At 53.2% G+C, this 13,787-nt stretch overlaps 1 protein-coding gene across 1 annotated transcript; it reads right to left on the reverse strand.

Annotated features, from left to right (window-relative positions):
- Window positions 1-2,161: 2,161 nt before the first annotated feature.
- Window positions 2,162-11,706, reverse strand: LOC116942996 (uncharacterized). The gene is made up of 3 exons (XM_032955576.2): window positions 11,559-11,706; window positions 6,114-6,407; window positions 2,162-3,764 (listed from the first exon to the last, which is right to left on the reverse strand). Exons 1-3 carry the CDS (start codon window positions 11,584-11,586, stop codon window positions 3,010-3,012), a joined length of 1,077 nt encoding a protein of 358 aa, XP_032811467.2. The 5' UTR covers window positions 11,587-11,706; the 3' UTR covers window positions 2,162-3,009.
- Window positions 11,707-13,787: the final 2,081 nt, after the last annotated feature.

The raw sequence follows: 13,787 nt of genomic DNA on the forward strand, positions 1-13,787 counted from the left end.
GTCGCTCGCTGCTCCGCAGTTCGGTGGGAGAAAAAATCTAGATGGGAGTAAATTTATTTTTTTAATCTTTAGTGACATGTTGCAACCAAGGCTTTTCTATGCCTTGAAGTTTTCCACCAACTCCCTGTAGTTGTCTGCCTTGCTGTTTCCGAGAAAATGTGTTGCCACTAACTGGAAGGCTTTCCATGCCGTATTTTCCTTGCCACGTAGTACACGGTCAAATGCATAATCTGGAAGTTGTTCACGAATCTGAGGACCAACAAAGGCACCTTCCTTTTATCTTAGCTTCATTTCACCTTGGAAAATTTTCCACGGAGGTACTTGAAAGCTGCTTGTGTTTTGTCCATGGCTTTGACAAAGTTCTTCATCAGACCCGGCTTCATGTGTAAGGGTGGTAACAAAATCTTCCTTGATTCAACAAGTGGTGGATGCTCAACACTTTTCCTCCCAGGCTCCAATGACTGTCGGAGTGGCCAATCGATCTTGATGTAGTGGGAATCTTTCGCACGATTATCCAAGTTTCAGAGAAAACAGCGGTACTTTTGTGAGTCCAGTCTGCAGACCAAGCGAGAGAGCAACAACCTTCAAATCGCCACAAAGCTGCCACTTGATGTTGGTCATGGTTTATGCACCTCAAAAGTTGTACCATGTTGTCATAGCTTTCCTTCATATGGACTCTATGACCAACTGGAATTGATGGCAAAACATTGCCATTATGCAGCAAAACAGCTTTAGGACTCATCTTCGATGAATCAATGAACAGTCTCCACTCATCTGGATTATGAATGATGTTGAAGGCTGCAATCACACCATCGATGTTGTTGCAGGCTACAAGAATAATAAAAATGAGACAAGATCCTGTTGACAATCATGGAACATGGCAACCCTAACATCACCTGCCAGGAGTTTCCACTGCTGCAGACCAACGGTGCTCTGCCTTACGCTTGGGTAGTTCCAAATTCCTAAGAAGATCTTTCAGTTCACCTTGTGTTACGAGGTGTGTGGTTCAGGAGGATGGGAGATAATCTGGGTCATGTGACCTTGATGGTTCAGGACCAGAAGTTTCATGCTCCTCTTCCTCGTCTGACTCAAGTGAGAATGATTCTGGTGCATCAGGAACCGGCAGTCCTTTTCCGTGGGGTACTGGGCCTATAGCTGATGGAATGTTCGGATAATGCACACTCCACTTTTTCTTTGACACACCTTTCCCAACGAGAGGCGCCATGCAGAAATAAAAATTGCTGATATGATCCGTTGGCTCTCTCCAAATCATTGTCACTGCAAAAGGCATAGATTTTCTTTTCCTGCTCAACCACTGGCAAAGATTTGTTGCACAAGTGTTGCAGCATATGTGTGGGACTCACCTCTTGTGCTGATCTCCAATTTTACAGCCAAAATAAAGGTGACGGGCTTTCTTAACCATCGTGATTATACTGCGCTTTTGTGATGCAAAAGTCACTTCACCACAAACATAGCAGAAGTGGTCTGCTTTGTTCACACAATTACGAGGCATCGCTGCTCACTTTGGCTAAACAGAAATGTGTCCCTTTGCAAAATCAAACACTGACAAATAGGACGGCACGACACTGTGATTTATAGAGCTGATATAGGGCACTTTGTTCAGCAGAGGGATGTAAGCCTAGTTATGATTGCATCATCCATGACTTCTATGAACAAGATGACAATTCATATCATATAGGACGCAATCCAGATTGCATCATTCATTGTTTTGCTCAAAAAGCAATTACTGTCCAAACCCAGTCATAGATTTATTCATAGATCCAGTCAGATGTATTTTAGTCATTTCTGGTTTAAATTGAGATCCCTTCCCTTTATAACCAACTTATCCTCTGCCATTCCCAAGCCAAGGGTCGTATATACCGACCCAGTACCATTTCTTGAAAACTAGAGCCAATCAACAATTTTAAGCATCATTTTCATTCTCAGTGACCCAGAATGAGATAAGTTGGACTATATTTATTTAGGAAGCATTCTGGCTGCAGCAGACCAGTGTAATCAGAAACCTCACGTGGTGGGTACGTCCTTCGTCAAAGACGCGGTAGAGAGAGAGAGATTCGCAAGGCTTCTCCAATAAATCAAACTCCTTCCAAGCGGTCTTTTCATCCTTCGCACAGGCAGGAGAGGCCGCATTGTCGCACGCTCTTTGTTACGGAGAAATATTTTTTATTTCAAATCGAGACAAATTAAGGTGCGCAGGTACCAGCCGTGGGTGAACTCATTTCGCACCGTAACATAGCCAGCCATGCTAATCGAAGGTGCGGCAGCGGGGGTAGGGCACCAAACTCAACGGCACTGCAGTCTCTTCACGAGGACATTTTTTACCGGCGAGGATTATCCGGAATTCTCACAAGAGCGAGCGAGGAATTCTCAGCGGCCACGCGGCCACACGGCCACACGGCTCCTCCATTCACCAGGTCGGCGTCCCAGGATCCCGTCATCCCGGCTAGGTGGCAACGCGGCTCTCGCGAGCCACCAACAGGCCGGGATCTCGAGACGCTTAATTGTTTGGCGCCCAGCACACCCAGTTCGGCTCCGAAGTGTCGAGCCGTTTGTTGCCGCCGGCCCGGCTGGGCTGTGCTGCGGTACAAATGCTCACCTTGCACTCGGCCAGGGAAAAGTGGCGAGGGCTGGAGGTGGGAGCGGTGGGGTTAGCGTGTTGATCAACTGAGCACCGCCCCCGCCCCCATTACCGACATCAATGTGGTTCACCAACACCGCTCAACGGGCGTGAAACACACAAACCCCCAGCTCGGTATCACCGCCACCACCGCCGCTGCCACAGCCGCCGCCGGCCACACTCATCCCGGCGAGGAGACACCGACATCCGACTTTCGATCCCCGCCCGAAACGACGCGCACGCATCAGCCCCCTCTGCGCCGCGCGCGTTCCGTACCCCTCACCGTGCCAAAGGGCCGGACTGGAAAAAAAAAAAAAAATCCCGCGGGCCGTCGCGGCCGCCGGCAACACCGGCGCCGCCGCCGGCGAGCCCTAGCTCTTTGCGGACGCCGCCTCGCCCGCGTGCGAGCGTCGGTGCACGCGGAAGTAGAAGGGGTCCCGGAAGGCCTTGCCGCAGTCGTCGCAGTGGTGGCCCGGCGCGTCGGCGTGCGACCGCCGGTGCCGCGCCAGCGCCGACGAGCTGCGGAAGGCCTTGCCGCACTCGGCGCACGCGTACGGCCGCTCGTCGGCGTGCGCCCGCCGGTGGTAGACGAGGCCCGCCGAGTCGCGGAAGGCCTTGCCGCACTCGCCGCACGCGTACGGCCGCTCGCCCGTGTGCGTCTTCAGGTGGTACTCGAGCCCCCACGAGTCCCGGTAGGTCTTGCCGCAGCGGGAGCAGGCGTAGGGCCGCGCGTCCTCGTGGCTGCGCGCGTGCCGCGTCAGGCCCGACGACGAGCGGAAGGCCTTGTCGCAGCGGGAGCACGCGTAGGGCCGCTCGCCCGAGTGCGTGCGCTCGTGGTAGGCGAGCCCGGACAGGTCGCGGTACACGCGGTCGCACAGCTTGCAGCCGAAGGGAGCGTCGCCGCCGCCTCTGCCGGCCTTGCTGGCGGCGGCGGCGGCGGCGGCGGCGAAGCCGTTGCCGTCGCTTCCGTCGGCCGAGGCGGTGCAGTGCCCGGACGCGACGTGGGCGCGCAGGAGGGCGGTGCTGCCGGCCTCCTCGCCGCAGCGGTCGCACGCCTGCCGCCTGCCCGCGCGACGCCGCCGCCGCTTGACGGGGAAGGCGCCGGGGCCGCCGACTTTGCCGGTTCCTGCGACCGGGAGGATGATAAAGGGTGGGGAGAGAGAGAGGGCCGCCGCCATGGTGGATACGATACGTAATATCCCTCGCCTGGTATGCAGGACACCTGCTTGCTGTATATTTGGAGTTTACGGTGTCTCTCCCCGCGATCGCATGGATTTTTCTCCGGGTCCTCCGGTTTTCACCCCTGCATTTTAAATCGACGTCACTCGTGTACTTGGCAGCTACTTTACAGTCACAGGGTCACATCACGGCGCTGTCATGTCACTGCGTCACGTCACTGTGTGACGTCACGTCACTGCGTCACATCACTGTGTGACGTCACTGTGTGACGTCACTGTGTCACGTCACTGTGTCACGTCACTGTGTCACGTCACTGTGTCACGTCACTGTGTCACGTCACTGTGTCACATCACTGTGTCACTTCACTGTGTCACGTCACTGCTTCACTTCACTGCGTCACGTCACTGCGTCACGTCACTGCGTCACGTCACTGCGTCACGTCACTGTGTCACGTCACTGTGTCACGTCACTGTGTCACGTCACTGCGTCACGTCACTGCGTCACGTCACTGCGTCACGTCACTGTGTCACGTCACTGTGTCACTTCACTGCGTCACGTCACTGTGTCACTTCACTGCGTCACGTCACTGCGTCACGTCACTGCGTCACGTCACTGTGTCACGTCACTGTCACGTCACTGCGTCACATCACTGCGTCACATCACTGCGTTACATCACTGCGTCACTTCACTGTGTCACGTCACTGTGCCACTTCACTGTGTCACGTCACTGTGTCACATCACTGTGTCACTTCACTGTGTCACGTCACTGTGTCACGTCACTGTGTCACATCACTGTGTCACATCACTGTCACATCACTGTGTGACGTCACTGTGTCACGTCACTGTGTCACTTCACTGTGTCACGTCACTGTCACGTCACTGTGTCACATCACTGTGTCACGTCACTGTCACGTCACTGTGTCACGTCACTGTGTCACGTCACTGTGTCACGTCACTGTGTCACGTCACTGTGTCACTTCACTGTGTCACGTCACTGCGTCACGTCACTGCGTCACATCACTGTCACATCACTGTGTGACGTCACTGTGTCATGTCACTGTGTCACTTCACTGTGTCACGTCACTGTCACGTCACTGTGTCACATCACTGCGTCACGTCACTGCGGCACGTCACTGCGTCACGTCACTGTGTGAACTTCACTGCGTCACTTCACTGTGTCACGTCATTGTGTCACATCACTGTGTCACATCACTGTGTCACGTCACTGTGTCACGTCACTGCGTCACTTCACTGTGTCACGTCACTGTGTCACGTCACTGTGTCACATCACTGTCACATCACTGTGTAACGTCACTGTGTCACGTCACTGTGTCACTTCACTGTGTCACGTCACTGTCACGTCACTGTGTCACATCACTGCGTCACTTCACTGTGTCACATCACTGTGTCACATCACTGCGTCACGTCACTGTGTCACTTCACGGTGTCGCGTCACTGTGTCACGTCACTGTGTCACGTCACTGTGTCACGTCACTGTGTCACGTCACTGTGTCACATCACTGTGTCACGTCACTGCGTCACGTCACTGCGTCACGTCACTGCGTCACGTCACTGTGTCACATCACTGTGTCACGTCACTGCGTCACGTCACTGCGTCACGTCACTGCGTCACGTCACTGCGTCACGTCACTGCGTCACGTCACTGTGTCCCTTCACTGTGTCACATCACTGTGTCACGTCACTGCGTCACGTCACTGCGTCACATCACTGTGTCACGTCACTGTGTCCCTTCACTGTGTCACGTCACTGTGTCACGTCACTGCGTCACGTCACTGCGTCACGTCACTGCGTCACATCACTGCGTCACGTCACTGTGTCACGTCACTGTGTCACGTCACTGTGTCACGTCACTGCGTCACGTCACTGCGTCACGTCACTGCGTCCCTTCACTGTGTCACTTCACGGTGTCGCGTCACTGTGTCACATCACTGCGTCACATCACTGCGTCACATCACTGTGTCACTTCACTGTGTCACATCACTGTGTCACTTCAGTGTGTCACGTCACTGTGTCACATCACTGCATCACATCACTGTGTCACTTCACTGCGTCGCGTCACGGTGCAGTCACTTCACGGTGTCACGTGACAGTCACATCACGGCGTCACAGTCACGGCGTCACATTACGGCGTCACTGTGTCACAGCGTCACAGTCACTGTGTCACGGCATCACAGTCACTGTGTCACAGCGTCACAGTCACTGTGTCACGGCATCAGTCACGTCACGGCGTCAGATTACTGCGTCACAGTCACGGCGTCACAGTCACGGCACACACCGTCGGCGTCGTCTTCGGCGTTCCCCGCCGCCGGGGCCTCGTTCTCGGCCTCGGCCTTAACGTTGCCCTCCTCCTCCTCCCCGTAGAGCTCCGACGCCTCCGCTTTGCAGACGAGCACCGTGGCGCCGGCGATGCCAAGGCCGTCGTCGCCGTCGTCGCCGCCGGCGCCCACCAGCTCTTCCACCTGCACCTCGGCGTATTCGACGTTCTCGGTGCGCGCGACGCCCTCCATGTTCTCCACGCTCTCCACGTTCTCCAGCACCACCGTCATTCCCACCTCCTCCAAGTCCACCGCTGTCGGACGGGAAGGACGGAGGTGCGGCGGTTAAACCCGGGGTGGTGGCGGCGGTCGATGGGGGGGCGGGAGAGAGAGAGGTTGCGGGGGGGGGGAGGTAGGTGGGCGATCGTCGCCGTGCGGTAGCGGAGAAGTAAAATGCGCTGTTAACCGTTTCCTGCTTCCGAGGCGCCCTGCAGGTTGCAGCAGGGTGTGGGTGGGTGTCCCAGTTCACCGCCGAACCTCGGCGAAGGGGGCGCGCGCGCGAGCATCCCGGCGCCGATCTTATTCGGAGAGGCGCAGCCCTGCGACAGGATGAGCCGCTCACCCGCGTGGCCTTGTGGGGGCCTCGACTACCGCTGGGAGTTATTTCGATTTCGCGTTTTTGTTTTTTTCTTCTTTCCCTCTTTCTCTCTTCCGGTTGAATTTCGACGACGCTTTGCACGCGCGTCACCGCAAACGGGTAAAAGGGTCGACGCGATCGTGGGGCGCCAATCTCTCGCGACTCGTTACCCGCTGTTCGGCACGACCCCACGGGGGAACCGAATCGGGCGTCGCCTACGCCGGGGGGGGGGGGGGGGCGGAAACGTCGGACGTCGCGCGGAACAACCAGCGGCACAAACTAAAACTAAACAAAAAAAGATTAATGACCAGGTAAGGCCCACTGGGCCTTACCTGGTCATTGAGCTATCACAAATGATAGCCCAACGAAGTGGCTTATCATAATAATAGGGGTTTTTCCCCTTTTTTTTCTGGCAACAAAAATGAAACCTTTTTACAAGGAATCATGGCGTGCATTAACCACAATACCTGCGGTCAAAATGCAAACAAAAAACACTCTGACCCTCTGGTCTAGCACCAATTGAGACGAGGCTCAAAAGAAAGCCGTCTCTGGTGTGGACCAATCAGTTTCAAGGACAATGCATTTATATTATCAGAGTGTGTTTTTTGTTTGCATTTTGACCAACAAGTATTGTGGTTAATGCAGTAACATGATTCCTTGTAAAAAGGTTTCAGTTTTGTTGCCAGAAAAAAAAGGGGAAAAACCCTATTATTATATTTTGGTACCGGCAAAGGAGGTCTAATGATTAAGCGGCTTATCGTCGTGTGGAAATGTATCGCAGCCAAATACTCTTAAACGCGAGTTTCAAAATGTCGAGGGAAAAACCGGAGGACCCGAAGAAAAATCCACGCGACCACGGGGAGAGACACGCGCAAACTCCAAATGTACGAGCGTCAGGAGTCTGGATGGAACCCGCGACCTCCTGTATACCAGGCGAGGTAGTCAACATCTCGCCACGGCGGCAACCCAGGCGCACGTTCGGAGGGCTGTGCGGCAGAACAGTCAAAGGCCTACGCAGTCGCGAGGTGTTCCAAGCGTGAAATCGTTGGGAATGCAACCCATTTCATCTGTTCTCACGCAGATATATGCGCCCAGACTTCACCGACCGGCACTGACCAGCGAGGCGAAATATGCTTATATAATCCCCCCCCGTCACAGACCTATAGACTCACACAGAGACCCATAGTTTATTTCTCAACGTAGCTGCACTCACACAGAGACCCATTGGCTCTCACAGAGCGAACCAAAGATTCAAAGAGACTCATAGCCTCACGCAGAGACCCAAAGACTCGTGTAGAGACCTACAGACTACTCGTAAAAACACCCGTAGAATCTTACCCATAGGCTCCCACAGAGATCCATAGACTACTCACACAGAGACACATAGACTACTCACACAGAGACCCACACACTACTCACACAGAGACCCATAGACTACTCACACAGAGACCCACAGACTACTCACACAGAGACCCATAGACTACTCGCATAGAGACCCACAGACTACTCGCATAGAGACCCACAGACTACTCGCATAGAGACCCATAGACTACTCACACAGAGACCCATAGACTACTCACACAGAGACCCACAGACTACTCGCATAGAGACCCATAGACTACTCACACAGAAACCCACAGACTACTCACACAGAGACCCACAGACTACTCACACAGAGACCCATAGACTACTCGCATAGAGACCCACAGACTACTCGCATAGAGACCCATAGACTACTCACACAGAGACCCACAGACTACTCACACAGAGACCCATAGACTACTCACACAGAGACCCACAGACTACTCACACTGAGACCCATATATTATTGTCTTTCCCCCGCACCTCCGATTAGCACAGTTGGCTACGTACGGCGCTAAAAGAAGTTCTACACACGTACACGTGTACGCACATGACCCCGCACGCGATGGGGACGCTCTCATCCGGCAGTGGACCAACAACGGGCTATCGATGTCACCACGACCCCAATTAGAAAAGCGGCAATGTGCCTGACGAGCGAATCGTCATGAACCAGCCCCAAATCTCGCCGGATCTCGGCAGCCCAAGCGTAGGTTGAGATTTGGCCCGGAAATATCAGGCATCGTAGGCTTGACGGCCAGGACATGGTGGGGGGGGGGGGGGAGTAACAACGGTCCTTGAGTGGAATATCGTGAGAATTGAAATTAAATGTATGATTTAACTCTGCAGGCAGCGGTTTCAGCACCCCGCGAGAGAGATCAGCGAAATAAAACAACGTAGGACCACTTCTGAAGTCACTTGGATAGAACTCAGTTATGCACGCTAAGGGTAAAAGGACAAAAAAACTATTTTAGTGCCGCCCTGCAAAAGAATGTTCATTGGAGCTTAACAGAATAAACGTTTAAGCCACCGAGCTGCAATTTTGGTAGATTTACAATGCGTGTAAACAAAAAAAAATATACAAATTTAAATAAAAATGTTACATTGCAATTTAATTGAAATGCGTACAAACCAAATATATGAATGCATTTAAATGTAATGACAATTTGCGTGAACCAAAATAAAATGTAATGCGGCGTGGTCCTTTTCGTGGTCGTCGGCGATCGATGCTGAGAACACGACAGCGTGTTCACGTCGTGTTCTCGTTCACGTCGTGTTCGCATTGTGTTGGTGTCGTGTTCGCGTCGTGTAACGTACGTCCAGTCACCTGTTCGGACCGAGAATCGTAAGTTCAACCGCCGCGCAATTTGATGGCGGTGGTGGCATCTACGTCTGCAGAACGCGAAGAACCAGTGGCATCTACGTCGACAGGAGATTACAACGTTGAAAGCCATTAATCGTGTTTAGTGTACATGCACGTACAACGTGTTTGGACTTACGAACAGACCTGTGTAACCTAACTTGTTCGTAAGTAGAGGAGTCCCTCTACATTATTGTGCACTCCTATCGTGTTCGTTGCTGTAACGTTCTTACCCCGTGCCGCCCCTAACTGGACATCTGTAAAAAAGAGAGCTGTCATTTGTGGCCAGGTCGCTTCTGAAAAATAAGTTAATAAACTCAGTAAGGCTTTGCCTGCTAGGATGGGGGTGGCTTAGTTGTGTTTGTCTGGGCGATTTGCTCACTTTTCTTGTACTCTGCACGTTGGTGTTTGTGTATTGTGTTTGTTGTTGTAACGTTCTTACTCCGTGCCCCCCACTCTGACTGGGCCATCTGTGAAAAAAACTAACTTTACAGCCTATCGGATTCCTCCTGCAGTAGAAATATTCCGATTCTGATTGAAACCACCATTGTTATTCCCCTTCCCCCCCTTTCCGCTTGGCGTTTTTTGTTGTTGTTCGGGTGGCAACCCAAGTTCGATTCCCGACCACGGCTACCATCAGCGAGCAGAGCGATACCAGTGGCTTGTTACCGATCCATACTCTTTGGTTCTATTCGGTAAAGTCACTTTACCGAATAGAACCAACGAGTAAAGTGACTTTACCGAATAGAACCAAAGAGTATGGATCCTTGCAGTCACGAAAGCTTCAAATCTAGAATTGTTACCGGTCCCTGGGCAGTTGCCACCGCTGAAGCATCGTGATGGTGGTGGTGGGGAGTTGCTGTACACGAGTGGAACAGCCTCCGTGTGGCTGGTGTGCGGGAAGACAAAGGGCCCCCGTGTAGCCTCGAACAGACTGTTGGGGGCCGAGTGCTGTTAGTAGCGAGCAGCAGAAGCACCTATGAAGGCCGCTACTGTGTCACACACGAGGGGGTGGGTGAGTGACCACCACCACTACCACCACCATGTGCGCACAACATACATTGCACACGCACAAAGACAAAGATCCCCCGTGTGGCCTTTAAGACCGTTGGGGGGCAAGTGCCGTGAGCGAGTAGCAGCAGCATCACCTATGAGCAAGGCAGGCACGGCACACACGAGGTGGGTGGGTGGCCAGCGCTATTTATTTTTTTATTTTACCAGGCAAGATCCCATTGAGCTATGTGGCTTTTGCTTTGTTATTCACAAGCGACCTGGCCCATCACAAACGACCAGAGCTCAACGAAGTTGGCTTATCATCATCGCCACGTGGAAATTTCCACGCGGCCACCACGAGGAGAGAGACCGCAAATTCCAAAAATACAGAAGAATATACAGCAGTAGGCATCATGGTCGGGATAGAAACCCACGACCTCCTGCATACAAGGCGAGGTAGTTAACATCTCGAAACTGTGATGATGATGAGAGACATCGCAAACTCCAAATATACAGCAGCAGGCATCGTCAGGGTCGGGATCGAACCTACGACCTCCTGTGTACCAGGCGAGGTGGAGGTGGTGGGAGTAGACGTGGGGGTAGAGGTGGAGATAGAGATGGATGGTGAAGGTGGAGGTGAAGGTGGAGGTGGTGGTGAAGGTGGTGGAGTTGGTGAAGGCGGTAGTGGAGGTGAAGGTGCTGACGGTGGAGGTGGTGAAGGTGGATGAGGTGGAGAAGGTGGATGAGGTGGAGGTGCTGAAGGAGGTGGTGGAGGTGGTGAAAGTGGTGGAGTTGAAGGCGGTAGTGGAGGTGCTGACGGTGGAGGTGGTGAAGGTGGAGGAGGTGGTAGTGGAGAAGGAGGTGGAGAAGGAGGTGGAGAAGGAGGTGGATGAGGTGTGTGGATGAGGTGTGTGTGAGGGCCTTGTTGGCAGACTTGAGAGGTTCGTTGGCGTTCTGAGCAGGAGGGGCGAGGAGCCAAACGCGACCCCCTCCTTTGTGGGATCTCGTCTCTTCGTCTACGAAGCGAAGCCCGTTCGCGACTTGCGCGAAGGGGGTGACGCGGGATTGTAACAACAAACAAACAACAAAAACAACAAACAGCGGCTGCATTTTTACCGTCTCTGTCCTCCGTGAGTGCGTCCATGGGGGCCAGTGGCGGGTGCTTGCTGCTGGTGGGAAGCTGCAACCTCGCAATGAGCCGCCCTGCGATTGGTCCCCCCACCTCATCCACCACGAGTAAGATGGCCTGTGATTCGTCCGACAACACAACCCCCCCCCCTGTCCCCGCTTGCCCCCAGCCCCTCCTCTCATCAACACTCGCCCCGCCCCCACTGATTCCTCGCCCCCGCCTACAGATTATTAGCCCCGCCCAGCGATTCCTCGGCCCCTCCCACTATTTCCTCGTTCCGCCCCCAACGAGTATTCGTCCCGCCCACTCATTCTTCGCCCTCACCGATTCCTCGCCCCGCCCTCACCGATTCCTCGGCCCCGCCCACCAATTCTTCGTCCCGCCCCCACCGAGGTATTCGTCCCGCCCACTCATTCTTCGCCCCGCCCTAACCGATTCCTCGCCCCGCCCTCACCGACTCCTCGGCCCCGCCCACCGACTTCTCGCCCCGCCCACCCGCCGGGTCTCGTTGAGAGGGCGGTGGGCCAGGAGCAGCTGCAGGGGGTGGAGGGGGGACGATTTAATGATCCGCCGAGCCCTTTCATTCCCCATACAACTCAACAACAACAGCAGCAGCAGCAGCAACAAACGCCGCTGGGACGTCACCACTGCGCTTGTGCCAGGCTAGGTGCACTTTGGAGGCCACCCACTTACAAAAAATCCGCAGACCACCTGCTGGATCTCCTCTCTGTTTCAAAGAACAAATTTGACCTCAGGTCTTCGCTCATTTAACAGCTTCACATTCCCTATTGCCGTAACAAAAACTGGAGGAAGGGCCTTTGCTATTGATGCCCCCAGGGTCTGGAATGCTATTGCCAATAAACTGCAACTTAAATCGCTACCAATGAGATATTTTCTCAAAACTGCTCTAGAGGAGTTGTACACCCCTAGCTGCCGCTGCTATTCATTGGCGTAAAATAAAATAAAATATTTTGATTTAGCGTGCTGATCTTAAAGGTGCATTGAAAAATTTGATACTCCGACTGATGCGTCTGTTGTTGTGGAGTAATTCATGCAGCCAGCTATGACTCTAGGATTTGGTGTTACATGTTATTTATGTAGTTTATTGTTAAAATTCGGTCACAGTCCCTATGATCACTGTTACGTTGCAATTATGGCTTTATTTTTTGATTTCGAAAACCTTTTTTGGTTTGGACATGTTTGTTTTGTTGTAGTACGGAGTTAGACTGACGGCCTTAATCTAAGTTTTCTTGTTGTTGTTGTTTGAATTGCATCCCACTAGGATTTTTTTGCACACAGCGTTGGTGTACGCTGTTTTTTTCATGGATTTTCTGTTTGCACAGTCACATTGTCACTTTAAGATGTTTTTCTTGTTCGTGTTTTTGTTTTTTTGTTTGTTGTGGTTGCACCCGATTCAAGAGCCGAATGGCTCACAGGGCTATACCAAAATAAATATAAACTGAAACTGAAGTGTGTGTGTGGAAGGCTGTGGGTTGACGGAGATGAGTGGGGCGCCACGGTGGCTAGGAGATGTTAACTACCTCGCCTGGTATGCAGGAAGTCGTGGGTTCCATCCCGACCCTGACGCCTGCTGCTGTATATTTGGAGTTTGCGTGTCTCTCATCATCATCACAGTGGCTAGATGTTAACTACCTCGCCTGGTGTACAGGAGGTCGTGGGTTCCATCCCGACCCTGACGCCTGCTGTTTTATATTTGGAGTTTGCTCTCTCTCTCTACTGGTCACAAAAGCAACTTTTGCGGGGAATAATAGCCATTTCCTGTACTTTTGAGGCATACGCAATTAAAAAATAACACTTACTACCCAGGAACAAAAAAAAACATGTTTTTGTTACACAGTGAAATCCAATAGCCCGTGGCTTCCTAACATCGGAAGGAGCGTTCCAGACGGCCGCGGAAGCGCATCTGAAATCGCCGCGCGACGTTGCAGTGACCACCGTCTCTGTCCGACTGTCCGACGGCTGAGCCAAAGGCGGGCCGCCGCTGCCGCTGCTACCGCGGGGATGACCGGGGTGTCACGTGACGACGGTCAATGCCCCTCGACATCGAGGCAGCGGTGGCTCATGTGTGAGCACGCACGTGCGTGAGCTTGGGGAGCGGTGGTGCAGCGGTTAGCGCGCTGCGCTATGAACCTGGCGAACCGGGTTCGATCCTCGCTCACGGCCAACACCCAGTGACGGGCTAACCGGTCCTGTCT

Source organism: Petromyzon marinus, chromosome 1 (assembly GCF_048934315.1).
Source record: "Petromyzon marinus isolate PM22_M1 ecotype Great Lakes invasive population chromosome 1, UKy_Petmar_22M1.pri1.0, whole genome shotgun sequence".
Lineage (NCBI taxonomy): Eukaryota > Metazoa > Chordata > Hyperoartia > Petromyzontiformes > Petromyzontidae > Petromyzon > Petromyzon marinus.

Excerpts from the sequence above, each read along its gene's own strand:
- LOC116942996 (XM_032955576.2), bottom strand. The coding sequence starts at position 11,586 with ATGGACGCACTCACGGAGGACAGAGACG. Across the intron at positions 6,408-11,558 it reads ACTCACGGAGGACAGAGACG|CGGTGGACTTGGAGGAGGTG; the intron begins GTAAAAATGCAG and ends CCCGTCCGACAG. Across the intron at positions 3,765-6,113 it reads CGCCGAAGACGACGCCGACG|GAACCGGCAAAGTCGGCGGC; the intron begins GTGTGTGCCGTG and ends TCCCGGTCGCAG.